Source organism: Apiospora marii (assembly GCF_038362585.1).
Source record: "Apiospora marii strain CBS 49790 chromosome Unknown utg000009l_segment0_segment0, whole genome shotgun sequence".
Classification (NCBI taxonomy): Eukaryota; Fungi; Ascomycota; class Sordariomycetes; order Amphisphaeriales; family Apiosporaceae; genus Apiospora; species Apiospora marii.
The window spans coordinates 106,747-132,713 of NW_027117381.1; the positions used below are offsets into that span (position 1 = coordinate 106,747).

General features: G+C 56.9%; 16 protein-coding genes across 16 annotated transcripts; 8 read left to right on the forward strand and 8 right to left on the reverse strand.

Annotated features, from left to right (window-relative positions):
- Window positions 1-699: 699 nt before the first annotated feature.
- Window positions 700-966, forward strand: PG985_011512 (uncharacterized protein; the record flags this gene model as incomplete). Its single annotated transcript, XM_066831279.1, has 1 exon — window positions 700-966. The coding sequence occupies one exon, from the start codon at window positions 700-702 to the stop codon at window positions 964-966; it is 267 nt and encodes an 88-aa protein (XP_066679329.1).
- An 879-nt stretch (window positions 967-1,845) lies between these two features.
- Window positions 1,846-2,861, reverse strand: PG985_011513 (uncharacterized protein; the record flags this gene model as incomplete). Its single annotated transcript, XM_066831280.1, has 2 exons — window positions 1,846-1,869; window positions 1,989-2,861. The coding sequence occupies 2 exons, from the start codon at window positions 2,859-2,861 to the stop codon at window positions 1,846-1,848; spliced, it is 897 nt and encodes a 298-aa protein (XP_066679330.1).
- Window positions 2,862-3,447: 586 nt separating this feature from the next.
- PG985_011514 (uncharacterized protein) lies at window positions 3,448-4,663 on the reverse strand (the record flags this gene model as incomplete). Its single annotated transcript, XM_066831281.1, has 3 exons — window positions 3,448-3,996; window positions 4,071-4,233; window positions 4,284-4,663. The coding sequence occupies 3 exons, from the start codon at window positions 4,661-4,663 to the stop codon at window positions 3,448-3,450; spliced, it is 1,092 nt and encodes a 363-aa protein (XP_066679331.1).
- Window positions 4,664-5,073: 410 nt separating this feature from the next.
- On the reverse strand, window positions 5,074-5,813 carry PG985_011515 (uncharacterized protein; the record flags this gene model as incomplete). The annotated part of the gene is made up of 2 exons (XM_066831282.1): window positions 5,074-5,393; window positions 5,474-5,813. The coding sequence occupies 2 exons, from the start codon at window positions 5,811-5,813 to the stop codon at window positions 5,074-5,076; spliced, it is 660 nt and encodes a 219-aa protein (XP_066679332.1).
- A 1,234-nt stretch (window positions 5,814-7,047) lies between these two features.
- On the forward strand, window positions 7,048-7,962 carry PG985_011516 (uncharacterized protein; the record flags this gene model as incomplete). The annotated part of the gene is made up of 3 exons (XM_066831283.1): window positions 7,048-7,122; window positions 7,199-7,496; window positions 7,586-7,962. 3 exons carry the CDS (start codon window positions 7,048-7,050, stop codon window positions 7,960-7,962), a joined length of 750 nt encoding a protein of 249 aa, XP_066679333.1.
- Window positions 7,963-8,304: 342 nt separating this feature from the next.
- On the reverse strand, window positions 8,305-9,516 carry PG985_011517 (transcription factor ACEII; the record flags this gene model as incomplete). Its single annotated transcript, XM_066831284.1, has 2 exons — window positions 8,305-9,343; window positions 9,407-9,516. The coding sequence occupies 2 exons, from the start codon at window positions 9,514-9,516 to the stop codon at window positions 8,305-8,307; spliced, it is 1,149 nt and encodes a 382-aa protein (XP_066679334.1).
- A 1,062-nt stretch (window positions 9,517-10,578) lies between these two features.
- PG985_011518 (uncharacterized protein) lies at window positions 10,579-11,922 on the forward strand (the record flags this gene model as incomplete). Its single annotated transcript, XM_066831285.1, has 2 exons — window positions 10,579-10,831; window positions 10,916-11,922. The coding sequence occupies 2 exons, from the start codon at window positions 10,579-10,581 to the stop codon at window positions 11,920-11,922; spliced, it is 1,260 nt and encodes a 419-aa protein (XP_066679335.1).
- A 1,070-nt stretch (window positions 11,923-12,992) lies between these two features.
- On the forward strand, window positions 12,993-13,473 carry PG985_011519 (uncharacterized protein; the record flags this gene model as incomplete). Its single annotated transcript, XM_066831286.1, has 2 exons — window positions 12,993-13,245; window positions 13,343-13,473. 2 exons carry the CDS (start codon window positions 12,993-12,995, stop codon window positions 13,471-13,473), a joined length of 384 nt encoding a protein of 127 aa, XP_066679336.1.
- A 263-nt stretch (window positions 13,474-13,736) lies between these two features.
- PG985_011520 (monocarboxylate transporter 2) lies at window positions 13,737-15,002 on the reverse strand (the record flags this gene model as incomplete). Its single annotated transcript, XM_066831287.1, has 1 exon — window positions 13,737-15,002. One exon carries the CDS (start codon window positions 15,000-15,002, stop codon window positions 13,737-13,739), a length of 1,266 nt encoding a protein of 421 aa, XP_066679337.1.
- A 211-nt stretch (window positions 15,003-15,213) lies between these two features.
- On the reverse strand, window positions 15,214-15,768 carry PG985_011521 (uncharacterized protein; the record flags this gene model as incomplete). The annotated part of the gene is made up of 1 exon (XM_066831288.1): window positions 15,214-15,768. One exon carries the CDS (start codon window positions 15,766-15,768, stop codon window positions 15,214-15,216), a length of 555 nt encoding a protein of 184 aa, XP_066679338.1.
- An 854-nt stretch (window positions 15,769-16,622) lies between these two features.
- Window positions 16,623-17,522, reverse strand: PG985_011522 (uncharacterized protein; the record flags this gene model as incomplete). Its single annotated transcript, XM_066831289.1, has 2 exons — window positions 16,623-16,989; window positions 17,041-17,522. The coding sequence occupies 2 exons, from the start codon at window positions 17,520-17,522 to the stop codon at window positions 16,623-16,625; spliced, it is 849 nt and encodes a 282-aa protein (XP_066679339.1).
- A 696-nt stretch (window positions 17,523-18,218) lies between these two features.
- PG985_011523 (beta-lactamase-like protein) lies at window positions 18,219-19,040 on the forward strand (the record flags this gene model as incomplete). Its single annotated transcript, XM_066831290.1, has 1 exon — window positions 18,219-19,040. One exon carries the CDS (start codon window positions 18,219-18,221, stop codon window positions 19,038-19,040), a length of 822 nt encoding a protein of 273 aa, XP_066679340.1.
- Window positions 19,041-19,054: 14 nt separating this feature from the next.
- Window positions 19,055-19,279, forward strand: PG985_011524 (metallo-beta-lactamase family protein; the record flags this gene model as incomplete). Its single annotated transcript, XM_066831291.1, has 1 exon — window positions 19,055-19,279. One exon carries the CDS (start codon window positions 19,055-19,057, stop codon window positions 19,277-19,279), a length of 225 nt encoding a protein of 74 aa, XP_066679341.1.
- Window positions 19,280-19,575: 296 nt separating this feature from the next.
- Window positions 19,576-20,737, reverse strand: PG985_011525 (NAD(P)-binding protein; the record flags this gene model as incomplete). The annotated part of the gene is made up of 3 exons (XM_066831292.1): window positions 19,576-20,420; window positions 20,483-20,618; window positions 20,705-20,737. 3 exons carry the CDS (start codon window positions 20,735-20,737, stop codon window positions 19,576-19,578), a joined length of 1,014 nt encoding a protein of 337 aa, XP_066679342.1.
- Window positions 20,738-22,064: 1,327 nt separating this feature from the next.
- On the forward strand, window positions 22,065-23,556 carry PG985_011526 (uncharacterized protein; the record flags this gene model as incomplete). The annotated part of the gene is made up of 2 exons (XM_066831293.1): window positions 22,065-22,499; window positions 22,576-23,556. 2 exons carry the CDS (start codon window positions 22,065-22,067, stop codon window positions 23,554-23,556), a joined length of 1,416 nt encoding a protein of 471 aa, XP_066679343.1.
- Window positions 23,557-24,607: 1,051 nt separating this feature from the next.
- Window positions 24,608-25,785, forward strand: PG985_011527 (uncharacterized protein; the record flags this gene model as incomplete). The annotated part of the gene is made up of 2 exons (XM_066831294.1): window positions 24,608-25,548; window positions 25,698-25,785. 2 exons carry the CDS (start codon window positions 24,608-24,610, stop codon window positions 25,783-25,785), a joined length of 1,029 nt encoding a protein of 342 aa, XP_066679344.1.
- Between the last annotated feature and the right edge of the window lie 182 nt (window positions 25,786-25,967).

Consider the following 25,967-nt stretch of genomic DNA (forward strand, 5'->3'; position numbering starts at 1 on the left):
TCACCGAAACCCCCACGTTGTTTCTTCAAGGGATGACATGGGTACGTCACCAACCCCAACTAGGCAGATTGAGCAAGGACGAAGCCGCTACCATCGCATCGTCCAGGGATAGGCCGCCTCTTCAAAGGGATTTCCGAGGCGGTGCACTCGTCGAGTTGTCGTCGTCGGCGGGCTCCTTGAAACAGAGGCATGGTTGTAAATAGAACACCACGTTGTTTTGTTTGCTTGCCCCTTCTGGGAATAGCGCATTCCTAGCTTCATTGCGTTTCAGTCATTGTGCACGGGCGGGTCTGGCGCTAAGAATATACAATCCTCATTGTCAACCTCCAGGGGTAGAATCTTTGTGCCTGGTGGAGAATAGAAACCACGCGATCCTGAGGTGGTAGATAAAGAACAGGCTCTGCCTCGATTCAGGAACAGACTCTTTCAGTCAACAACAGGGGGCATGCAGGCGCACACCTATAGATGCAGGAAGTTTCGGCTGGGAGGCCAGTGGCAATCTCTATTCTTCTTCTAACCTTCTCATTCAGCATTTCATGCAAGACAGCGAGACTGTAGTAGCATCGCCTTTTCTCTCTTCGCTGTCTTATTCTTCTTCTTGTTCATTCCTTTCGACCACATTCCTTCCGCTTCCTTGGTGCTGTCTGGCCATTTCCAGAAAGTCAACTGTATTCACATCCCACCAGATCTTCCGCAGATATGTGCTACCACCCCGAAGTCTCCTGGGGCTGCGGCTGCCGAGAGACGGCCAACAGCAACCTGGAACGCTGTGGCGGCGCCATTGCCTACGGCATTGACTGCATCGGCACCATGCCGGCCCCGGCGCATCGCACTCTCCACATCACCATCCCTTGCCTCGACTGCAGAAACAACAAGCAGGAAAAGGGGCAAGCCTCATTGCTGTCCGTACGGGGGGCCTCCAGAAAGAGTACGGGGATGTTGAAGCGCGTGACGGCATGCTTTTAAAATTGGGAGAAACTGAACTGTTTGTCCCTTTTCAGCTGCAAAACAGGGCTTGCAAAGCTTTCCCCGGCGGGCAGAGTCTCATAGCTATGGTACGTTTGTAATGGGACATACATTTCTTCTGGAAAACCGCATCTGATCCGATGACAGGCCCCTTTGACGCTTCAATCCTACAAAGCTCATATTCGAAACAGGCCCGGGGTGCACATTTCTCGGAGAATGCTGACTCCTTTCTGGAAGGCTCTGCGAAGCCAGTAACAGAGTACAATGTCGGACATTAGACTGTATATAAATAGAGAAGCATTGTACATGTGGGAAACCGAGTTGCGACAGAAGTATAGAATCGAATATTGTGATAATTTAGTCAGAATGAATCGGACGAAAACCATCTGTGAGACCAAGCATTTTAAGTACGAACCTATGCCAAAAAGTAAAAATATATGAAAAGGAGAAGAATGCAAAAATACTAAAAAGAGCGATTGTGTCTCAGTGTCTGAGACGCATCAGGAATTGAGCCCGATGCGGGGGTCGAACCCGCAGCCTTGAGATTAAGAGTCTCACGCTCTACCGATTGAGCTAACCAGGCAGATCGTTGCGGATGTTGTTTGTTGAAATAAGGAGACTTATCGTGGAATAAGTCTGGTGAAGGTAGGCGACGAGGTGATGGGGCGGCGGCTTAGGTGGTGTTGATGGACGAGGTGATTACAATGGTGGGTGGCAAGGGGGCAAACGATCCAGGTTGAGAACAAAGACAAATTCACTGCCCAACAAGTTTAGGTGGGGGACGTATCTGGGTTGCAATAGTCAAATCACCAGGTATATCCTGTTGAGTATTCGCTGCTACTCGTCCTGTCACTAGTACTACTGCTTCTGTTGCTGCTTCTACTGCCACTGGAACTGCTCCCGCTGCTATGACTTTTACCGCATCTAGTAGACCCCTTTTCTCCCTGACACCCGCATGCGAATTCTTCCTCTTCAGCTTCCTCCTCCACTTCCTCTTCCACCCCCTCCTCTCTCTCGCTTACCACATCGAGGTCGATCTGAAAGCTGACGATCTCAGCGTGGAGCTGGACCGCCGCCTCCTCCCACTCGTAAACAGCGCGCTGCCACTTGTCCACCTTGGCCTCGCCCTTGGCCATGACGTCCCAATAGCGCCGCGTCGCGGGCACCCGGGGAGGAGAAGGAAGCTCTTGGTCGTCATCTCGAGACGTAGCAGCAGTGGTGTCCGTGACCGCGCGATCGTAGTACTGAGCCAGGAAAGGGCTGGGGTCAGGGCAGCGCGCGGGCGGCTTCTCGAAGTCCTTGGACTGCAGCGCCTGCTCGTACAGCATGGTGTAGTGCTTAAGCTTCTTCCGGGCCTTGTGGGCGTTCTCCCGCGCCTCTTTGAGCTCCTGCTCCACCTGCATCACGTAGTCCTCGGTGAAGGCCGAGCCCTGGTCCTCCGAGTACGTCGTCGGGACGCCGTCGGCGTCGAGGTGGTCTAGCACGCAGCTGTGGTCAGCGGGGTCCTCGTTGCTGCCGTCGTTTCCCACTAATACGCGCACGCCTCCGTCCCGGGTTGCGTTGTGGTAGTCGTAGTCATCCTCGTCCACCGCGCCTGGTTCCTCGGGCATGATCTTGTGGCAGGTCTTACGGGGGACAGAGGTGTCGATGTAGCTGGACGGCGCCCACGAGAAATCCCGGTCTGGTTCTAGGACCGCCTTCCCCTGTCGACCGGCCAGGCTGGACCAAGATGCTTTCGACCGGATGGAGCCTCCCTGACTGCATGTTGATGATGCGATGGAGCGGACCGATCCGGCCAGCGACGACAGGCCCGTGACCCGCGATAAATTGCTGTCAACCCTCTTCAGTCTCCGTTCCGCCCTTGTTTTCACGTCGCGCCGGTGTACCGAAGCCATGACGTCCAAATTCAGTGAGTCTAAGTGATGTTTTCAGTGGTTTGGGGGTTATGCCCATGCTGCCAACAATGTGCATTCTTTATGATGTGTAGAAAGAGCGCAAGAGACAAAAAGGGCAGGGGTGGGTGAAGGGCTTGCCATATATAATGTTGTAGTCTGAAAGCGATGAGCACCTGTCTTTGTTGGGGCAGAAGGGACAAAGCCATAGTGTTCCACCACCCTTTTGAAGAGCCTAGACTCTTCGTTATGAACACGTACCTGTGTTTTTCATAGAGGTATCTGAATGAGTAACGACCAACATGCAGTGTCGTTGAGTCGCAACATCTCCAGACGCGACACATCTTGAACATATCAGACCAGGCCATTGAATTAATGGAGTGACGCATGTCTCAGCAGCCTACAGAGCTGGAAGCATGCAGTACTCTTTGTGAAAATAAAACCCCCTCCCATCTAATGCACACCATCAAGTCAAAGGCCCTTCTAGCTTGCTGGAGTTTCCTGTCTCAGTTCTCCTTTTTTATTGATGGGACTTTATTGCATCCAGATCCATCACAAGACTACTATGCCGGTATTCCCCCATCCATAATCAAACAATACCCGTCCAATCTTGCAAAGCCTCGCTCTTTCTCGCCTGCTGCATCGGCCCCGAAAGATCCACCCCGGAATCGTAAACGATGCCGAAATGGTCCCCGCTGTCCCCGGCCGCGGTGTACGGGCACTGCGCTACGCTGGGCAGGATGAACTGCCAGTACAGGGCCGGCAGGCCGACCGAGTTGAAGTCCGCGGCCTCGGCGGGGAAGGCGGCGCCCTGGTCGTACTTGGAGGCGTCTATGCCCCACTCCTCGACGAAGACGAGCTTGCCGCGGGCCTGGGTCACCCAGTCGGCCGCGCTGGCGTTCCACTTGCCCGGTACCGAGGCGTACCGGTGGACGGCGACGGCGTCGAGCGCGTCGCAGGACATGGCCGAGGCCATGAAGGTGCAGCCGTGGCTGAAGTCGCCGCCGAGACCGCCCGAGGCCACTACCATGCGGTTGTCGTGGCCGAGCTCGGCGCGGAGGTGGGTTGCCCGGCCGCAGGCCCAGTTGCGCGCGTCGTTGATGGTGCACGCCGATGTGTTGGCTGCGAAAGGCTCGTTCTGGTGGGGGCAGAAAGTCGTATCAGCGGAATTCAGGGGACAGAGGGTACCATTTGTCGCTGGGGGCTGCTTACCTGCAGGTCAAATCCCATGATGGCGTCACTCCACTCTTTCCAGACTTTACCGGAGGAGGCGCCCTTGTAGTTCAAAATGTACGACAGACGGGCATCGTAGGCGTCAAAGGCGGCCTGGTCTTGGTAGAAGCCTGCTGAACCCCACTTGTCAAAGTAAACGTCGCTACACATTGTTAGTTATTTGTCAGCGACGGCTGGATGCTCCAGACTTACGCTCGGTAGTCTCCCAAGAGGGAATTGGCGTCGTGCGGGGAGATCAGTGCCTTGATACCCTTGGCACTGAGCTTCACCATCACCTTGTCGAGTGCATCCAGGGTTGCCTTATTGTATACGCCCAAGGTCGTCTCCAAGGGAGGGAACGAGGAGGCGATCAGACTCCCCTTCTGGCAGTCCCCGGCCGTCTGGCCATTGACCCAGACCCGAACCACCTTGGCCCCGTCTTTGGCCATGGCATCGATGTAGGCGTTCTGGTCCGCCTCGGAAAGGCCCTGGAGATAGTACGAGTTCGTGCCCATCCATGAGTTGCCCGTGCCGGCGCAAGAGGCGAGGGCGGCGGACGCGAAGACACTGAGCCAGACTGGAAAGTGAAACATGTTGTCTTACTAGGCCGTTGTTGGAGAAAGGGGTGGCGGGGCGGAGCGGGCGAAGGGGATTAGTGGATTGCCTGCGGGATAATAGTAGAGTGGTTTAAAATGCAATCAGTCGAGTCTACTTTGCTGACCTGGATACAGCCTTCATGGAGAACCCGCCTTATATGTGAGTCCGGAACCAAAATTGCAATTATATGCTTGTCTATAATGCGCCTAATGCTGACGCGGGAGTATTACGGTGTACTGCCAAGCCGTGTGCCTTGCCCAAGTAGATTCAGGGGTGGACGCCACAGCATCATGACCACTTACCTTATTGAATGAGAAGTTCAGCTGAGGAAGTGGCGCATTACATTGATCCAATCAATAATAAATCTGACACGCACACACACAAATAAGCGCCTTGTCTTTTTGTTTTACACGTGAGTACAGAGCGAACCGTCTCGTCCCGTCCCCACTCTCCCTGCTTCCCCTGTTTCTTCGCTTTTCGCAACCTTCACAACACCCCTGCCATGCCAAAACCAAGTAAGACAGATGCCAAGATTCGACTGTACGACTGGGATTTGGCGCCGCCGGACGAGCCCGTTTCGGAAGGCGACGCGGGCAAGGTTGGTCGGCTCGTGGCCGCACCCGGCGACGCCGTTGGGGCTACACTCGGGCTCGACGGGGTCTGCGTCGCGGGTATCGTCACGGATCCAGACACTGTCTTGGACAGGACTACTGGAGTCAGCCGATGCTAATGATGCCTGGAGAGTAAAGGGGGGCACAGTTTTATTGCGGGGCCCAAGACTCTAACTAAGGGGGGATATGACGGACCTGCTGTGCCGTTTGCGGCCGTGCCAATGGCGCAGTAGCTCCCGAAAAGGTCCGTGGCTTGCTCGACAGCGGTGGTTGTGTCGGGCAGGCAGAGCTTGGCCACTTCCTTGCTGATGAGGGAGACAAACTTGGTAGAGCTGGCGGTGCAGAAGCAGCTGTACGACGTCGTCTTTTGGTGGTCGCCGCACCCCTTGCTCATGTCCTTCACAATGGTGTGGATTGGACGTTCGGCACAGGATGGTAGGGCTTTGTAGCCGGGGAGCTCGTCAATGAAGATCCTCTGGGCCATGACGGTGGCCGGAACTACCCAGCTGTACAATATGAGGTGATTCAGATGCATGATTACACGAGCGGATAGCAAACGGTTCGATGACGCATAGGGAGAGAGATGAGGCGGGATGCGGAGTGGTGGTGAGCGCGGGAACTAGGTATATGTAAGGCAGATTTGATTGCCAAGGTTGCCCGACGAGGCTCCGCCAGGGGCCATATCCAAGTCGGAACTCGACATCAGAATAGGAAGGTTACACAGGGCTATGTGTTCTGTTTTCGTCTCATTAACTTGATACTGACTGGGATGACACGCCAGTCAGCCTGAAAATGCCGAGCGTGTGATGGGAAGCTGTGCAGCTATGGTTGGCTTGCCCGCTGGCTTTCGGTCACAGCCTGATCTACCGGAACCCGCCACCCCCAAGCAAGGTTTGGGGGCCGTCGCAAGCCTCGCCATAAGGACGAGGCTGCATTGTGTTTGAAATTAGTTTGGGGTACACGACATATGCACGTCCAAGGTTCATAATTCAGCAACATGATATCACCGCCATCTCAGGCGAGATGGCTGCTGTTTTCTATCGCAATTGGTGACATGCTTCAAAACAGGCGGCGATGTAATCTCGGCCCATCCCAGCCTGGCCAGACACTTGGATTCTGCAATGTCACATTGGCATATGGTGTCGATGCATATCCGAGGTCCTTTCGCGGCGATAGCGCTGCTTTTGGTAGAAAGGTTATTACCTCCTGTGAATAATCGATAAGTCGGATAATCCAGTTGGATAGAATAACAATGCCACTGGAATAAACACTATGCCAATAGCACACCGCGGGAGTTCGAGTAGCCCTCTTTCCTATCTAGCTACAGAGAATCGACATCCGCTCAAAGCTACTGGCGCACCCAGCCGCGACCCAAGAAATCGCCCCTCGGCCTCTCGTTCGTCACCATGCATCGCCCCAATCTTGCACGCCCCTTCTACAGTTATGTCTTCACGAGTGACCATCACCTACTCCGAACTGTTTGCGACATCGTGGCTCTGGTGCTCTCCTGCTGCCTTACCATATTCTTCTGGTCTTCTCGGCCAGATTTTCGCCCCTCTCAGTTTGGTTGGCCGTATGCCGTGATAGTCTTGCTCATCCTGTCGAGCGCCATTTCGCTGTTTGCTTGGTACGGCAAAGGTCTTCCAAAGCTTTCGTGGTGGCCTGGCCATCTATACTCCCAGTTGAGTTCCTCATTGAATTCCTCGGATAAGGAGTGGACACCCAACCGGCGCAACACAACATGGACGGCGGCAATAACAGCCCTCGCAATGCCGCTACTCGTGCTATGTCTGTGGAGGTCGGACCTGCAGGCCATCGAAACAGTTGTGCGAAAGGATGAGGTGGTAAGCTGAGCTCCAACGCTTTTGTCACGGCCCGCACAAATGATCGGTTACTTACACGCACAAACACATCGTCCAGCCATCCGTATTCTATCCTTCCTTCGCCGTGACGCAGAACGCGGAGTGGAGCTCGCAGGCCAACCTCACCCTCGACAGCAAGCCAAAGTGTTTCGTCGGCTGGATGAAGGACAGCCTGCCGGCCTGCGACCGGGTCGAGAAGCCGGGCGACTGGTGCAACTGCACTTCGCAGTCGGACACGGCCATCTCTTCCTTCGTCTGGCAAAACACGACGTACAACCTGTTGGCCTGGAACGCCGACACGCACATGGTCAACTCGCGCCCCACCACGCCGATCCTGGCCCAGGCCTTCTTCACCTGTAAGCGGAACCGCGATCTTGTGGATAAATACCAACCACTACCTAGTAGAGACTGACTAATCGGGAAACTCATCTCCCCATCTCCCCAGTCGACAGCGCAAAGTCCTACCACGACTCCTTCGCCCACACCTCGCCCAGCCTCTGGCTCGCCATCTGGGACACGGCCCTGTCCCTCCAAGAGAGCCTCGAGTACGGCTACACCCGGCTGCAGCTGATCGACGCCGCGGCCACTTCGTCCGTCAACCTCGGCCTCTTCCGCAAGGAGCTGCCCGGCCGGAAGCCGGCCTACGACTACCGGATCTCCGCCATCACCACGGTGCGGGAGACGGGGTTGACGTGCGACCCGAGCGACGAGAACTACGGCCCCTGCCGCGTCACCGTCTTGATCCAGTACTCCGACTTCCACCGCGACATCATGACTCAGAAGCAAGGGATGGAGCTATGGGTAAGTTGGATTCTCTCTTAAGGAATTTCTCCCAGTATTACAGGCTGCCTGCTAACAACTTGTTTGTCAATCAGGAAACTGCTGCCATGGTTGGCTCGTGGCTGTCGCTTTTCCAGATCTTGGGTTGGCTGCTTTCACTACAAGCCTTCCAACATTAAGCCCTGCCGGATCTTCATGGGCTTCCAGTTCCTGTATGATAAGGACGGGGTATATCTGGGGAGGACCGGTGCCACGAAGTAATAATAGATAATATATTAACCGTTTGGTTATCCTGTCGTCTCACAATAGTTGGGATGACATTGGAGTAGCCAAATAACAGATAGAATAATCACCAATGTGATATGCATTCCGGTAAGGCGGAGCTTATTGTTCAAACCGAAGCTCCGACATGTGATCTCGGGCCACCTTCAAAAGCTTGAGCCTCGACTCCGACTCCTCCACCAAGACGTCGCAGCGAAGGTCGAGGAGGCGCGCCTTGCTGCTCGTCCTGGTCTCTGTGGCTTGCCGGGTATCCGTGAGCGCAAGAACCATCTTCTCTCGCAACTGCCGCGCTCGCGAGACGAGCGAGGTGGCGATGTGGACGAGTAGCAACGCCTGCATCGACGTGGCCGAGTGGGCCGAGACGACGACGTTGCCCACCGTCAGCGTCGGGACGTCAAAGTCGGACTCCTCGAGTACAGGCGTCCTCGCGCTGATCAGGCTGCACATCTTGAGACGTAATAGCAGTGTCCCGAGAAGGTCGTTTAGGCGGGAGTGGCAGAGCAGTAGATGGTCGAACAGGAAATGGTCTATGTTCTCCCTTGCCGTTCCGTCGTGCTCCTCGAAAAGGTCCCCAACACCCGCGAACTCGGCGGGCAGGGGCTCGTGGTGTATGCAGCCAGGGTCTTGGCAGTCCACCTTGTGCCGTTCCCGGAATATCTGCCCCATTGCCTCGGGATAGATGCCGATGAGCTGCTGCGTAGAGGCGAACAGTTGCTCTAGGACTTTCTGCTGATTGTGCTCTTTTCCCCACTTGGTGGCAATCTCACGTATGGATTCATCGTTTGGTAAATGCCGGAGGTCTTCTGTCGCTGCATTTGAATAGAGATGGTCGAACTCAGCTGCCATGTTTGAGAGGCGACATAGAATTGAGCTTCTCAAGTCCTCCGGTGTCTGTGGCGGCTCTGCCGGCTCACTGGAGCTGGTGGATGATTCAGGGCCATGAGGGAGCTCCGGCGTCAACTCCGGCAAGGGTTCCCATGGAGTATCCAAGGACATGGTTGGCCAATCAAACTGCATCTGGATATCCTGGAGCGCCACGGACGCCAGTTCATCCTGACTCTGTGAGTGAAAAGAGCCGTCGGCGGCGGAATCAACAGGAGTTTGACGAATAGCAGCCCTACCGGGCGGGCTGAACAGGCATCTTTGGGGGCCGTGTCAGTAGGGAGTACGCCCAAGATGGGATACGTTTGGCTGGGTCACGCACGTTACACCTGCTTTCATGCATCGCGAACAGACATTGGTCCCGTACTGCTTCTGGCATTTGAGCTTCTGCGCATGGCAGCGATCGCACGAGGTCCGCGGCGCCCGGGGCATTCTGGACAGCAACTCAAGGGGGCCACAGCCTGAACTCGGATCTGGGGAAAATACGGATATGTGGTGATGAAATCCGATACCCGCAAATGAAAGCAACGAAATGCGACCCGTTGTTGGATGGGATCGGCACTGTCACGTCAGCTTCCCCGGACCCTGGAGAGGCGCGGAGACATTTCCGTGTTCGTCTACCGGTAGGCGGCAGGGATTTGTCAGAAGAGGGCTAGCCGCAGTCTCATTAGCGTCTGCCCTAATGCCACTCTCCCCTAACCTACCACCTTGGTACCTACTGCTTGGATTCAGGGCTATCGGGGGCTTTCCTTTCCTTCCTCCATCCATTTGAGCTGCTCGTTGCATGCATCTTGGGTTGCGATATAACGTGTAACCTGCTGTTGTGAATGATCCAATCTTACATGTACGCATCAATGAGATGCGGTGTCAAACATTATCCAGTAGCTGTGCGACACATCAGGAGATCAGCCAACCTCGTCTCCTCTGCGACCCGACCACCGACCCAACGAGCCCCTTCGGGCGGGTGGCAGCCATAGCAAACAAGTCACATCGATAACGGGCTGAACAGCAAGGGATCGGCTGATAGACGCCACCACATTTCTAATCAATCGATGCAACTGTGCCTTTTCCCCATTCGCTAAAGCAATGAAAATGCAGGCCTCCTCTGCGCATGTACGGAGTAGAAAGATAAGGAAGGGCATATGGCATTGCCCCATCGTTCGCTCTGACGTCGTGCACGGCAGTCGAACCACCCCTTTCCGCCGGGAACCCTAATTACGTTACGGTTGGTCACGTAGGTAGTATTGACGTGCATTCGGTACATGCAGCCGCTCTTCCCAACGTTGTCTCACTTTGATTGCTTTTTTGTTTCCCTTATCTTTCTGATGAAGCAAATCTCAATGCACATGCACGCACTTTCGCCTTTCCACTTTGCTGTTGCTTGGCCAAACGCAGCAGACTGAACAGGCTACCGACCGGCCACCGCGCAGCATCCATGAATGTTGATCAGCCAGATGTAACGAAAACGCTTGATGTTCAGCCCCGCTGCCGCCTATGGAACTCGATACGGTCGGCGGCCTGGTCACGGCGTTGGTGTCTACGTACGACGACGGGTTGGAGTGCTACACGAAATGGCAGCGCAGGAAGTGGCAAGCAAACCACTACCAGGGCCGTTCCCGTGGCCAGGTGTCCGACAATGGCGGTAGCTGCGGATTAAGTACGTCGCTCTCGGTATCGGGGTCTCGGTTGCGCCAAGTCTATGACGGCGGCGCCGACGTCCTGGGCGATGCGTTTTCCACTGGCGACAGTAAGACACCCCACACCACCGCCTTCAAATCTCTCTCTTGTTTCTTTACTTGTTGTCCCGGTTAGGCTAATTGGTGGTAAAAAGAGCAGTGTCGCGGAGCTCTCCAGGCCAACCTCAGATTACTGCAGACGCAGGTCGATGCGTTACACCGCGCCGCTCGGCGCGACAATGGTCCACTGGGGTTGTTCGAGATGATTAGGGCGTCGGAGGCAGTGCGCATCTCTTCATTGCGCGCGCTCGCGGAACAGTACCAACGTGTGGCCGTGGGTCGTCTAGTGCCGTGCGAGCTGCCCATCCGGCAGCCGCCCTCGCGACGGCCGAGTGCTTTGTCTCCGTCTGTTGAGGCAGATGCAGATGGTGGTCTGACCGCAGAGGAGCCGGGATATGATGAAGGAGCTGAGGGCAAGAGTGGCAGTGGTGTTGGAGATGCTGGTGTTAGTTACAGAGAAGGGCCAGGGAAAGCCGATGAGAAATATGAAGAGACTGGTAGCGAGGAGGGCAAAGAAGAGGATGTAGGCGCGCACATCACGGCATCTCACGACAATGCCAGTCCGAGCAAGTCTCCCTTCCAATCGGAGCCCCCGTCTCCGCCGCCGACCCCCAAGGTGCTTCCCGACGACCTGCAGTCGACTTGCACATCTGAGTTGGGGCCCCGGCCCCGCGCGAGTGTCTTCAGCGTCTTCTGTCCCGAGGCCATGAAGTACCAAGTCGACCTGCAGAAGGCCATGCCTTTGTGGTCCTCGTCCTCGACTAGTCATGGAAAGAAGGAAAAGTCTTGCTGTAGTCGATGTGGCTACCGATGGAACGGCACAGGCAATGGCAGTTCTGCCGGCAGCAGGGACTCTGGGTTCCTGTCCAGCATAAGCAGTAATAAGCCCGCCACCGCCACCACCGTCATCAAGGACGGGTTCCAGCTGACGCCGCGCTTCCTGGGCAAGTCGCATTGCAGATCGGGCGGGTTCGGCTGTGTCCTGTGTACCTCGAGCGGCACGACGGACGTGTACGATACTGTCGAGGGCCTGAGGGACCATATCAACACGTCACACGACAAGTGGCAGATGCTCCACGAGAGGGACATGGTGAACCGCTGAGGAGAGTTATCGATGCGGATTTAGGCAGCGATATTTTGGCCTGCCCCCTTTTTCTTCCTCCCCCTCTCCTTTTGCCAGTCTTCCCGCTTCGCCTTTGGTCACCTCACATCCAGATGGATGAGTTCGGTTAGCAGAATAAACGCAACCTCTAGAATACGCGATACGCTTTCACTTCACCATGAGATCATTGGAGTAATACGGTATAAACACCAGGGAGGGATAAAAGGAACAAGCACAGAAATAGGGACAAACTTACATCGAAGTCGCTTACGGTATACCTTCCTAGTGGTTCATGGACAGCCCCCAATGCGCTGACGACGTTGGAGTGACGTGTGTTCCCCTCTTGCGTCGAGGAGGTGATCTCGTCTAGACTGAAGTACTCGGAGCTGAGCAAGTAAATGAGGATCTTCTCGGACCAACGTCAGCATTCCGTGCTGCTGCAGAATTTTTTATTTTGGAAAGACTTTTGTATCTTCTTTAATCCTTGGGGGCAGTATCCTCGTCAACGTCACGGCAGTCTCTCCGGGAGGCTATACATATAGCGATAGTCTCTCCGGCAGACCGTGCCGCAAATATGTGGGCCAAGGCAGCAGAATTCTACAACACCCGAATGGCCGGGAAGAAGTGGGTATGAGATCCTCCCGTGCCATGATTGTCGTTCCGTCAGCTGGGGGGCCGGGGCGGCCCCCTTTCCAGGCCCTTGAGGTCGTTCTCTGGCGTACCAGGGAGTCTGTCGGTGTGGTCTGTATGGAGATCATCAGAAGAGTATGCGGGCGCATATTAAGTCCCATCAACCACTCTTGACAATAACGTACGGCACAGCATGCACAGCACAGGAGAACACGGCTTGGGTGATGACTTCCCGTTGTGTTTCAGGCAACCGAATTCATGAATATCCGTTCAACGCCACTGAGAACTGTATATAAGGTCGAGCAATCACTCGTCTAAACAGCTTCAACTCATCTCTCATCACTCAAACAAGCAACACCAACTCCCTTCATCCCACCTCAAATCCAACTAAAACATACTCTCACATCACTCCTCCTCTTCATAAACCAAACTTCTTCAAGATGCAGTACTCTACCGTCGCCACCCTCTTCTTCGCCGCCCTGGCCACCGCCAGCCCCCTCGCCGCCCGCGGCGAGCAGACCCAGTTCGACTGGTGGGTCGGCAAGTCCTGCGCCGCCCCCAGCAGCGGCTACCGCGTCACCGGCCCCGAGCACAACGAGCCCTACAACGTCTGCACCCCGTTCGCCAAGTCCGGCCAGCCCAACCCACGCCGCGGCGCCGTGACCCTCTCCTCGATCAAGGAAGGCTGCGAGCGTAAGACCCCCCCTCCCCCTTTTCCCCGCTATCGTGCCGGCAAAAGAAAACGGAAGAAGGCAAAGAACAAAGAATGCTAATTTGTGTGTACCAACAGTCCATCTCTACTCCAGCCTCGACTGCAACCCCGCGACCGGCGGCGACTTCAAGGCCGATAAGGGCGAGTGTGTGGTCATGGACGGCCCCGACGAGGCTCTCTTCGGCGCGTTCCAGGTGATCTGCAACTAGGACAGACAAGAGGGATATATAGATGGAGACCGTCGGATTTATCTGGTGGCACGGGAGCAACAGGACCGCAACCAGCGTTTCAGACTACTGGTACTCAACAGTCGTTACCCATTTCAATATTATACGTCACATACGAGAAGCGCTCTTCAAGTTAAATGGAATACATTGTACTCATGATACGGGTGTCATAAGAAAAGTTCCCAGAATAACCCAGTGGAATCAACGTTCATCCGCCCTCTTAGCCATTAGTGACATACTCCGTATCACAGACGAAGCCGCCGCCCCACCCATTCCACCAGCCCCGACACCAACGGCAAAACAACTCTTCTCGGATCCCACCCCCACAGAACAACCCAGCCCCCCAACAGCGAAGTAATCCCCGTAAATAAGATGATAAACCCGTACACTGTCCCGTACCCGAACCGCGGCGAGCCGCCGCCGGCCTCCCTAACGATCGTCGCCCCCGCATCGAGCAGCCCCACGCCCGCGAACCCCCCGCCGGCGTACCCGATCCCCCTCACGCCGTTGAGCAGGCCGTACAGCATGCCCGGGTCGACGGCCTCGTTGCGCGCGGCGGCTTCGCGCTCCAGCTGCTTCAGCATGCCGCCCCAGGTGGCGCTGTAGCCCCCCGCGAAGAAGCCAAAGGTCATGGAGTAGACGACGAGCAGGCCGATGCCGCCTTGGGTGGTCAGGCCCCAGAAGAGGAAGGTGGCGAGAGCGCAGGCGGGAGGGGGGATGGCCGATACGGTCTGGGTCGAGAGGGTGATGCGCTGGTTATCGCTCAGCCAGCCGAAGAAGGAGGACGCGATGATGCCGGGGGCGTTGAAGAGGGCCAGCATCAGGGTGCCCGAGGTCTGCGATAGGAGGATGATGTCCCGGGCGTAGGTGCTCAGGTAAGTCTGCGGGATGCCGTAGCCGGAGCTTTGGAAGATGATGGCGATGCTGTAGAAATAGATGGAGCGGTGCCGCAAAAAGTCCCACGGGATTTTGCGTGCTCGAGTCTCGTGCCCCGTGAGTTTGGAAGGGTGGGTTGGGATCATACCGATAGCCAGGAGGCTCGTCCCCCCGACAACGGCGGTCCACGCCTTCAGTGTCGTCCGGAATCCGTAAGCATCGATCAGGGCCCGCAAAAGAAAGGGACAGCTGGTCCCGACGATGTTCTTGCAGGACAGGACGATGCCGTACGCCAGGGCGCGGTTACTATCGGTATACCACTCGCCCAGCGAGAGCGTGAGGGGGCTGTAGACGAGGGCGCAGCCGAGCGCGGAGGTGATGCCCTGGGTCGCGACCAGATGCCCGACGGTGGTGCTGTACGAGGATAGGAAGAAGCTGACGCAGGCAATGACCGTGCCGCACAAAGCGGCCATTTGGCGCCGATGTGCCCAGCGCCGGGTGAATAACGCGAAGAGGAAGGGCATAGACAGGCACATGACCCCGTTGGCGGTCGTGCCAATGAAGCCGGTGCTGTTGCGGTCACCCTCCAGGGTCCAGTTGTCGAAATAGTACTGCTGGAAGACGCCGTAGCTCATAGCGAAGCCTGCCACACGTGTGAACCTCCTGCCAGTAGCTGCTTCCAGTGAGTTAATGTTGATCGAAGGAGACTTACCCCATATTGGCAACTGGATAATCCCCGAGCCGATGAGGACGCCAAGCTGTGCCCTTCTTGACCTCGTATCCCTCGAGCTCGACGGCCCGGCATCCACCGTTCTTTGCTCAATGTCGTCTGCAGCAACGGGTCCCCTATTCGCAGATGCTGGCCACGCCGAAAGGCCGACTTCCCCGGTGTCCCTCATTCTCCCTCCCCCTCTGCCCCAGTCCCTCTTCCTCCCTCGCGCCCGAACTACCCAACGACGACGTCGACGACGCCGAGTCCTCCGACGGAGGCCGCGCCCCCCGCTTCTTCTGCCCCCTCTTCTTCCCCGGCGGCTCCAGCCGGGTCTTCCCGTTGTCCCGACAGAACCCGCGCCGTCGCAGCGTGGACCGGATCGCGTACTCGCCGAAGGAGCGGCCGAAGAGCGCCCGGGCCAGCTCGAGGTAGGACATGGACTGCTGCTCCGGGCTGGCCGTCACGTAGGCGACCAGCTCGTCCTCCTGGGCCGGGCTCAGCTTGGGCGGGCGCCCCGTGCCGCGGCCGACGGCCCGCGTCGCCAGCGCCCGCTTGATCTGCGACTCGGTGAAGCCCGTCAGGGCCTCGATCTCCTTGCGGGTCCGCAGGGCGTCGCGGTACAGGAGGTTGATGCGGTCGTGGTCCTGTTGGGTGAGGGCTTTGGTGTGGATTCCCTTGGGGCGGGTCATCTTGTGAGTCGGGAACTGCAAATGCAAGTAGATTGCGTGTATGGAATAAAGGAGATGGGTAGCTTACTGGTGACAGAAGACCAAAAGCCAAGCTGCAGGGGGCCAAAAGGGAGACAAGCAGGCTAAATACCTACCCAGGCAATTAGCTTCAGCCTCTCTCACCTAGTTACGGAAGAAGCCGCCGGTTGAAATGCGAATACGACAAAGTTGATCGACGGCGGGGCCGCCGGGGCTGGATTGCGCTCGGATGCTTGGCTGCCGGAGCTTCGGTCCCTGGCAGACGGAGGAGGATCTTTCCCGTTTGCTTTCAGGCGAAGAGGAGATGTGAAGACGACTGGGAGTTCGGAATGTCACGATACTAGGCAGCCATCATCAGACTCTAATGTTGCATGTGAAGTAGAAGTTGAGATGATCTCCTCTTGGAGCAAGTAGTAGTACCGTCAAGAAAGTAGCAGCCGCGTCGAACTACCCCGCGGAAGATGACAAGCTACAGGGCGCTACAGGGCGCACACGCCAAAGAAAGTTATTGCCCAAAGCAGAAATCCAAGCCTGGGTTCGGTGAGTGAGTTTGACGGCGCGTCCTCAATTCTCATAGACCAACACCAATTGACACGAGAGAATGGTGTAAGTGAACGGGAATCCAGGATCTACGCGTGCGTAAATGTGCAATCATGCATTGGCAATGTAGACTTGATTGTAATGGTAGAACAAGTCGTCAATTGCTTGAAGTAATTCTATGAATGACACCACAAGAAGTCTAAGCACGCCGGAGCAGAGGCAAGTTCTGGTATAGCAATGTAAGCGATAACTCCCGTAGAAATCCCAAGCCCAACCATATCTTCTTCGTCCAATAATCACCAATCCATGAACTTCTGCATCTCCTCCACGGGCCCCATGGAAGGATCCCACACCGTCGGCCCGCCGTGCATGGTCTTTTGCCAGGCGGGGCTCCTGGCCATGGCATTGGCCCAGGTCTTCAGATCCTGTGTCGGCAGGTCGTCGTGGCCGACCTCGACGCAGCGCAGCACGAGCGGCAGCAGATGGGCGTCGAGCGCCGTCGGACCCACCCGCCAGCCAAACGTCCATTCCGGCGGCCCGTACTTGCCGTACGCGCCGCTCGCCAGGCGCTGCACCGTGATCTTGCCGAAGAGGATTTTGAGATCCCTGCGGGCTTTGGCTACAGGGCCGGGCTGGAAGGCGAGGGCATTACCCTCGTAGTGGCTGAGGGCTATGTGTCAGAGGATTGGTCAACGGCAAGGGGCTTCAACTTACAACATGAGCTTCTGTAGCAGGGCCTGGCGATACGCGGGGCTGATGTCCTGTCTCTCGAGCATTTTCTCGGCGGGCGAGGGGTTCATCTCGGGCGTCTCGATCACTCTGGAGAAGGACAGCCCGGGGATGGCGTGCATCTCCCCTAAAATCTCTCTGATCATGACCTCGTGGTCGGCCGGCAGCATGGCGGGGTAGTGCGTCTCGGCCAGGTGAAGCGTAATGGACATGCTGTCCGTCAGCGGCTTCTCAAGAGCACCGCCCGTCATGGCGGGGATCTGGCCCTTGGGGTTGATGTTGAGCAAGTAGTTCTCCCCGAGGTTCTCGTTCTTCTTGTGGTTAATGAAGTGGAGGTCGATCTTCTTGGGCGGCTTCGCGTTGAGCGTCTTGGGGCCGAGGAGGACGGTGTGGCGGGCCATCATGGAGTAGAGGGAGAAAGGCGCCGAGTAGAGCGTGTACTCGGCATCGGTCGGGTCTGCAGCCATTGCGTTCGCGGTTGGGATGAGCGATATGCAGTACAAACCAAGAAGCTTAGAATGTGGAAGTCATAAGATGGCGGTAGTGTAGTGTTTCTTCATGAATTTGGTTGGAGTCATGGCGAGAAGTCAATGAAGAGGTCTCTTTACTGCCAGGGACTTGTCCCAGTTGTCATTCACAGGGCGCGATCCCACTTGCCGTACAAAAACAGTGAAACGCCATTGGTGACTGCCCAGAACATGGTTGGCCTGAAGAAACGACTAATCCGACAGGTCCAGGAACAGACTTTGGATGCCCGGGCAGAACAATTAGACTCTGGAGACAGGAAAGCGCGGGCAGACCATCAATCTAGTAGTAGATGCCACGCCAATATTCCTGGTCGCAGATGCCCAAGTCGTTGCCAATGGAACACTCACGAAATCCACATTGAAAAACGTTCCTGCTGACACAATCAATGGTGCCGAAGTTGACGAGATGCCAGTCAGAGGTAGGCCTACATGTGTTCATAGGTAGCAGCTACCTAAGTTACCCCACTAATATCCGGAGCTCATTGCAGGACGGGCGTGCCGAGGTTTAACGCAATGACGTGATGCATTAAGGCCGGCATCATTCGAGAATTGAGATTCGACAAACGTGAATGACATCGTTGAATGGGAGAAGAAAAAAAAGCTAGAATTCTTCTGAATCAGATCAATCATTGAATCATGTCGTCACAGGGAGAGCCGCCAAGTTACGACTACGACCCCGGCCAAACGGGCGACTGGCTGGTCTGCACGGCATGCGGCACCCAGTTCCCCAGCGCCAACCCGCAGGCCGTCAAGTCGTGCTTCATCTGCGACGACCCGCGCCAGTACACCCCGCGGACGGGCCAGACCTTCACCACGCTGGACGCCCTGCGCGAGTCGAACCACCACAACATCTTCACCCCGCTCTTCTCGCGCACCTCGCTGCCCGAGGGCGGCGACGAGGACGGCGGCGACGGCTGGGCCTTTACGTCGATCGTGACGGAGCCCAAGTTCGCCATCGGCCAGCGCGCCGTCCTCATCCGCACCCCGCGCCACGGCAACGTGCTCTGGGACTGCGTGTCGCTGCTGGACGAGTGGACCTTCATCCAGATCCGCGCCCTGGGCGGGCTGAGCGCCATCGTCATTTCCCACCCGCACTACTACTCGACGCACCTCGAGTGGGCGCGCGCCTTCAACTGCCCCGTCTACCTCGCGGCCGAGGACAAGGAGTGGCTGACCCAGACGTCGGACGAGCACCAGGTCTTCGTCGAGGCGACGGAGCTGGAGCTCGACCTGAAGCCCAGCCACTTCGACGAGAGCGGGCAGCCGCAGGAGCGGCTCCAGCAGGCCTCGCCGTCGGGCATCAAGGTCCTCAAGCTGGGCGGGCACTTCCCCGGCTCCTTCGTGCTGCTGTACCGGCGGCGCCTGCTCATCGCTGACACGCTCCTCACGACGCCGGCGGGGCTCGGCAGCTGGCGCGAGAACGCGGTGGGGAGGCGCGGCACCGGCCGCGCGGCATGAACAGCTACGCGTTCATGTGGAGCATCCCCAACATGATCCCGCTGCCGCCCGACGAGATGGTGCGCATGTGGGGGATCCTTAAGAAGCACGAGTTCCGGTCGACGCACGGCGCGTTCCTGAACACGGACATTGTCGAGTCCGAGGCCCGGATGAAGCGGCGGGTGCTCGACAGCATGCAGATCCAAATCCGGCATATGGGCTACGGCGACCATGCGTTTCTGAAGGAGGATATTTCTTAGCGTTGTGTTATATCGTGATACGTATCTAGTAAAGCGTTGCATGTTTCTACTGATCTCTACCGTAGGAGAAAGGCTGGATCTTTTCAACTGTACAGTGGAATAAACACTGGTAGGCACTGGAATCAACAGTTATTCATTCCAATCTTGAAATATTCAACGTCAAATCTACTTTCAGCGGGTATTGGACGTTCCTCGAGCGTTGGCTTGGTATGGAAATGTCACTAGATGCCGGTGCTGCAGTTCAACGCTTGATTTAGGTAGATCACAACTGTAGAGAGCCGTTATTCTATGACCACCTACAATTTGCTCTGCGCTCCCTGGGGCACCTTCACCACGACCTTGCCCCAAGTCTCCCTTCCGCCCAGCGCCAGCAGCGCGTCCGGGATCCGCTCGAGGCCGACGTACTCCTGGTCGGTGAAGGTGGTGCCGCGGAACTTGCCCTGCGCGATGAGCTTACCGATGCCCTCCCAGACGACCGGCACGCTCTCCTTCTCGTGCACGGCGTACTGGCCCCAATGGATGCCGACGAGGCTGATGTTCTTGAGCAGCACCTTGTTCATGGCCACCTTCTCGATGCTGCCGGCCGCGAAGCCCACGATCAGGATCCGCCCGTTCCACGCGATGCACTTGGTGCTCTTGTCCACCATGCCCACCGGGTCGTAGACGATGTCGACCCCGCGCTTGCCGCCCGGCGTCAGCTTCTTGACCCGGTCGGGCCAGTCCGGCTCCCGGTAGTCGATGACGTGGTCGGCCCCGAAGGCGCGCGCGACCTCGAGCTTGCGCGCCGAGCCCGCCGTCGCGATGACGGTGGCGCCGAAGGCCTTGGCGACCTGGACCGCGGCCAGGCCCACGCCGCCGGCCGCCGCGTGCACGAGCACGATGTCCCCGGCCTTGACGCCCGCGCGCAGGACCAGGGCGCCGTAGCTCGTGGGCGCCGTCACGAAGAGGCCGGCGGCGTCCTCGAAGGACCAGCCCTGGGGCACGGGCAGGAGCTGCACCTCGCGCGCGCACACTTGCGTGGCGTAGGCGCCCTGGCTGGCGCCGAAGACTTTGCTGCCGACGGGGAACTTGGGGGATTTGCTGTTCTTTGGGGTGGCGAGGACGATGCCGGAGAACTCGGCGCCGGATACCCAGGGGAAGGCTGCTCGATGAGAGTTAAGTCAGCGGCTCATTCAACGGTTAGGTACAGAGAAACAAACATACGCGGTTGGTGTTGGTATTTGCCCTGGATCTGCAGGATGTCGAAGAAGTTGGTGGCCGCCGCGTGCACTTCGATCAAATAGTCATCAGGGCCTGGCTTCGGGTCGGCGAGCTCAGTGACCTTGAGCTCTTTTGGGCCCTGGGGAACGGAGTTAGTGAGATGTAGAGTGCAATGCCGGACAAATGACAACATGTGCCGTAGGAGACAACACGGGATTCACTCACCTTTACATATTGTGCTACTTGAATTCCCTTCATTTTGGATATGAATGTTTGGAACAATGGGAAAGATGGATTATGTGTCACGGAAAAGTTGATGGTTATTTACTACTTACACTTCCCAAGATGATACAGATTCAAGACAAGGTGGTTGGATAATACGGGGGAGACGAGCCGAGGTACCCCAACCGACCCCAGAAAGCCCCAAGCGGCACATCGGCCGAAACACCTGTTGCGTACCCGTCCGTGGTTCTTGGCCAGTGCTTGCAGATCCAGGGTCCCCTAAGTAACCAGCAACATTCAAATGCGACACAGCACACAGGCGACAGGTGTAGTTGTATAAATCGAGAGAGGTCGACGGATACCTGCCTAATCTGACAGGTTACCCAGCAGGAGCTATGGATGCAGAAGAAGTCCAATAAGGCAGTTAGTCATCGGGCCGGTCTGGACAACATACGGGTGCTGGTGTTCGTCCATATAAAGAGATACATGTATGGAACGCAATGGATGCCAAGAGAACATGGGCATGGCCGGTGTTTAAATCCGGAGCCAGCTGTAAATACCCGGGTTTAGGTCGAGCTTAATGGGCAATCAGCAGGCGGAAATAGAATAGGTCAGCTTTGTTTGTTAGTCATTACCTTCAATTGGCATGCTGGTAGTAAAAAGGCCGTACATAAGTTCCAAATCAAAAGAGGTTGCGTCGTCGGCGGCATTGTCTTGCCTGCGTTCTTTATTCCAATCCAGTTGGAAGTGACTGTCGTCATTCTGCCCCATCCCCAGTTTTTCCAACGCCTTCCCTAAGGCAGCCAGCTTTAGCGAGTGCTTTGCACTGAGCTTAGGGACTTGGGCGGTTTTGGCCAGTGCATCTCCACCGCCGGACCCCTTCCAAGTCATCATTGATTGACGTCCATCGCAGTTCAGTTCGATATTCACTGTCTGCCTCTCTCTAGCATCGCCCCACCATTCCACTTGACGACACACCACCATCACCCATCTTCGCCAATCCCAATCCCTTCCTCTACATCTGCATTATCGTCAACACAACACGGCATATCATTGGTGTGGCTTCCGTATTTCAGCTCAATAGAGTACCTTCCCTGCATTTACTGGTTCGAAGCAAAAAAAGGAAAGCCTTTCTCTTTTTTTCAGCTTGGTTTCACTTCCCCTCCACTGCGCAAACATCCACCCTTCTCTACTTTAGTTGGACTTATCCAGACGAGTGGCGTGCGCTCAGAAGCAGCAACTTCCCCATACCAGAAACAACCACCGACCGACCACCTAAACCTCAGATTTCCTCTCACCACTTGCGAACCTCTTCCCCGTACCAACACCAACCCGCGCCGATAACAACCACTGTCGCCTCGCCATGGCCGACAACGCAGAGGCTTCTTCGGATGCCCAGGTCACCTTCAAGGTGAAGACGTCTGGTGATCGCAACCACACAATCACCATGGCCGAGACGGCCTCGGTCCACGACCTCAAGACCAAGCTCGCCGGCTCCGAATTCGAGGACATCCCCATCGAGCGCCAGCGCCTCATCTACTCGGGCCGCGTCATGAAGAACGAGGAGCCGCTCAGCACCTACAAGATCAAGTCGGGCAACACGGTACATCTGGTCAAGAGCGCCGCCAGCAACCCCGCGCCCGCTCCTCCCGCTTCCTCCTCGACACCCGCCGCGCCCCAGGTGCCGACCAACATGGCTGCCGGCACTGCCAACAACCCTCTGGCAGGCTTGACGGGCGCACGTTATGCCGGCCTGACTGGCCTTCCCTCGGCTGACATGTTCGGACCCGACGGTGGTGTAAGTTGTCCCTGGAACATGACGCGAACCCGAGCATGTCGCACACCGAAAACTGACATATGTTTCTTCTCTACAGATGGTTGGCTCCATGATGGACGAAGATCAGATGGCCAACATGCTCAGCAATCCCAACGTGGCCCAGCAAATGAACGAGATGATGAACAACGACCAGTTCCTCGACATGATGATCCAACAGAACCCCATGCTGCGCAACAACCCCAACGCCCGCGAGATCCTGCGATCGCCCATGTTTCGCCATATGATGACGAACCCCGACGCTCTCCGCAGCGCCGCCCGCATGCAGCGCGCACTCAGAGGCCAGCAAGGCGGCGCGAGCGCATTCCCGGCGCCTGGCGTAACGGACAACACGCCCTCAAACAACGAAGGCGGCGCGGCTGGTGCTGGTGGCAACAATAACGCGGCCGGACAACCCAACCCCTTCGATCCCATGTCCTGGGCTGGTCTGGGAGTTCCTGGCGGCCAGGCACCGGGAGGCGGCGCAGATGCCAGCAATCCCTTCGCCGCTCTGCTGGGTGCTGGTAACCCTTTCATGGGTATGGGCGCCCCGCCCGGACAACAGCCAGCTGCTGGCACGCAGCCTTCTGGTGGTGCTACCGGAGGTACTGGAGACGCTGCGGCTGCTGGAACCCAGGCGCAATCCGGCGACGCAAACTCTGGGGCCGCCGCTGGAGGCGCTGCGGGGTCCAATCCGGCCTCCAACCCTTTCGCCGCCCTGTTTGGTAGCATGCCTGGTGCAGGCGCAGGTGCCGGTGCCGGTGCCGGTGCCGGCGCTACCAACCCCTACGGTCTCCCTCCTGGCATGCCGCCGATCTCTAATGAAGGCCTAATGCAGATGATGCAAATGATGGGTATGAACTCGCCCGGTGGCGGTGGTTCTCCGGCACCCGTCGACAACAGACCGCCCGAGGAGCGCTACGCCGACCAGCTGAGGCAGCTGAACGATATGGGATTCTACGACTTCGACCGGAACATTGCGGCCCTGCGGCGGAGTGGCGGAAGCGTGCAAGGCGCTGTCGAGCACTTGCTCAGCTCATGACCTAATAATGGAGTTTGACACCCTTGTCACCATCGATCGATATCCTTGCGCCGAGGAAGCTGTCGGGGCGGCCATGAGGACGTTGGTTGGAAGAAGAAATAAGAAGAGGGAGATGAAGAATAGCAAGATTCCAGCGACTTGACCACGCAAGCTTCCATGTCCTTTCCCGCATCCATTACCATGGCGTCAGCGTGTATGCAGCCAGCAGGCAGATTTCTGGTACGTCAACGAAGAAGGATTGGGTTGGTTTGCCCTGTTCCACAGCGGATCATGGCAAACACACGAAACGGGGCTGTATCGACGCCGAAACTACGAGACGACGATTGTTCATAATTAGTACTAGTGGTAACAAATACATCACATTCTGCTAGGAACCTATCTTGAAACTTGAGGTTTGGGATGAAGTTGAATGGGCATATCGATTGGTGATGTGGTGATGACAGGAGGCTTCATTGTTGAGTGAGGTAAGGCATAGTGGACGGTCACCAGCGTATTTGATGGGTGTTCAATCCAACTCGTCCCATAAACTCGACAGTCTTCGAAGCAGATGTGAAGTGGTAATCGTACATTCAACTGGGAGATCATCATCGGCCTAGTAGGAGATTTCCCAGTACGACTGATTTAGACATGGGTAAGGAAGGTTGAGGATCTGGACCCTGATGACATCATTATTCTGCCGCTGTCTGTTGTTGTATATATCGCCGTGCCCAACGACCCCGATCCGAACTCAATCAACGATTGCACGCAACTTGAACATGCTATGATATCTCTTAAAACCCGACTGTTATTCCAGAGGTCGGACGAAACTATCATACAGCTGTTCATCATCGCATCCATCAGGTCTTCTCCCAATCTTGCTTGTTGGAACAAGTCCTTTCGGCGCGGCTACGGACCTATCCAGACTTTGCAACAACAGAAGCAGCCGTTTCTTGTCACTCCTTCTGGTACTCATATAACGAAGCTCGATCGAAGTCGTCACCGCTGTCATCTTCATCACTCCTACTCCACCTCCACCAGGGCCAAGCCCAGCAATAGCAGCACTACCGCCAAGATGAGCTGGATGGACAGCTGGTCCCGCCCCGCCAAGTCGCAGGCCACGCCGGCGCCGTACTACCTGCTGCCCGGCGGCGAGGCGACGCCATACTGCCACGCGTGCGGGCGCGTCATCGGGCAGCGCAAGCAGGTCCACGGCCAGCTGAACCAGCACAACAAGGGCGGTGACAATACGGAGGGGGCGGTAGGATCAGGGACGGCGGTCAAGTACTGCTCGAGCCGGTGCCGGGGCCGGAAGCCGGGGAAGCTGGACCGGGAGATTGAGGGGGTGTTTGTGCGGTTCTTGTTAGGTGAGGAAGTGGCGGGCAAGGACGGTGACGGGAAGGATGAAGCGGCCGCGACGGCTGGAGCTGCGGAGGCCGATGTCAAGGATTTTGGCTGGGCGGCGGACAAGCCGAAGCAGAGTAGTAAGGGAAATAAGCACCAACAGAGGAACAACAAGAAGATCAAGGGCGATGCCCGGATCTTGGTCTCGTGCTCCATGGTCGAAGACGCAGTGTTCGCGCACCACCGCGAGCAAGAGGAAGGAGGCGACGAAGACGATGGTGATCCCGAGGAGCAGCGACCCGGCACGAGCAGCAGCAAAGGAAGTAGCCAAGAAGACGATACCGCCGATGAACACCACCCATCACAGGAGCACCATCCCCAGAAAGAACAGTCGCTACCCCACGACGCCCTCTCCCTACACCCCCCAAGCCACAACGCCAACGAGGACCTCGACCCTGACGTCCAAGCCCGCCTCTCCGTCCGCAGCGGCACCCGCATCCGCCCCCCGCAGTCCGTCTCCCAAGTCAACGGCAGCGTGGGCGGCGAAAAGGGCCGGGCCGAGCGCGCCGACGAGACCGCCGAGTCCTTGCGGAAGCGCCGCGCGGGCCAGCGCCGGGCGCGCGAGCGGGAGATGGTGCGGTGCGCCGCGCGGCGGGGGTGGCGTTCGGGTTCGTCGTCCCGGACGAGGAGCACGATCACGGACAGGAAGGGGGTAGCAACAGTAAAGCGAAGAAGGGGGGTGGAAAGAAACATGCCAAAAAGGGTCACGGCGAGGATGGCGAGGGGGGCGACGGGAAAGGAGGAGAGGATACCAAAAACAGGAGGTTTTGCGAGGCCGTCATGTCGGGGAAGGTGGTTGAGCCCAGCTTCGCCAAGGGGAACTGGAGTATCCGGTGGAGAGAGGAGTGATAGTTACTGGTAGAAGTACGGATGTAACCTGTGTATTTGGGGTTTGCTGAGAATGTGAACCTTCAAGACTGGCCTCGAACCTGGTGTGGTAGTTATGTACTCACCCACAAGCACACTGTATACTTCGGTTGAGCAACGGATGACTTGCATGGCTCAATATTACCCCGTTTCTATGTAAGGTA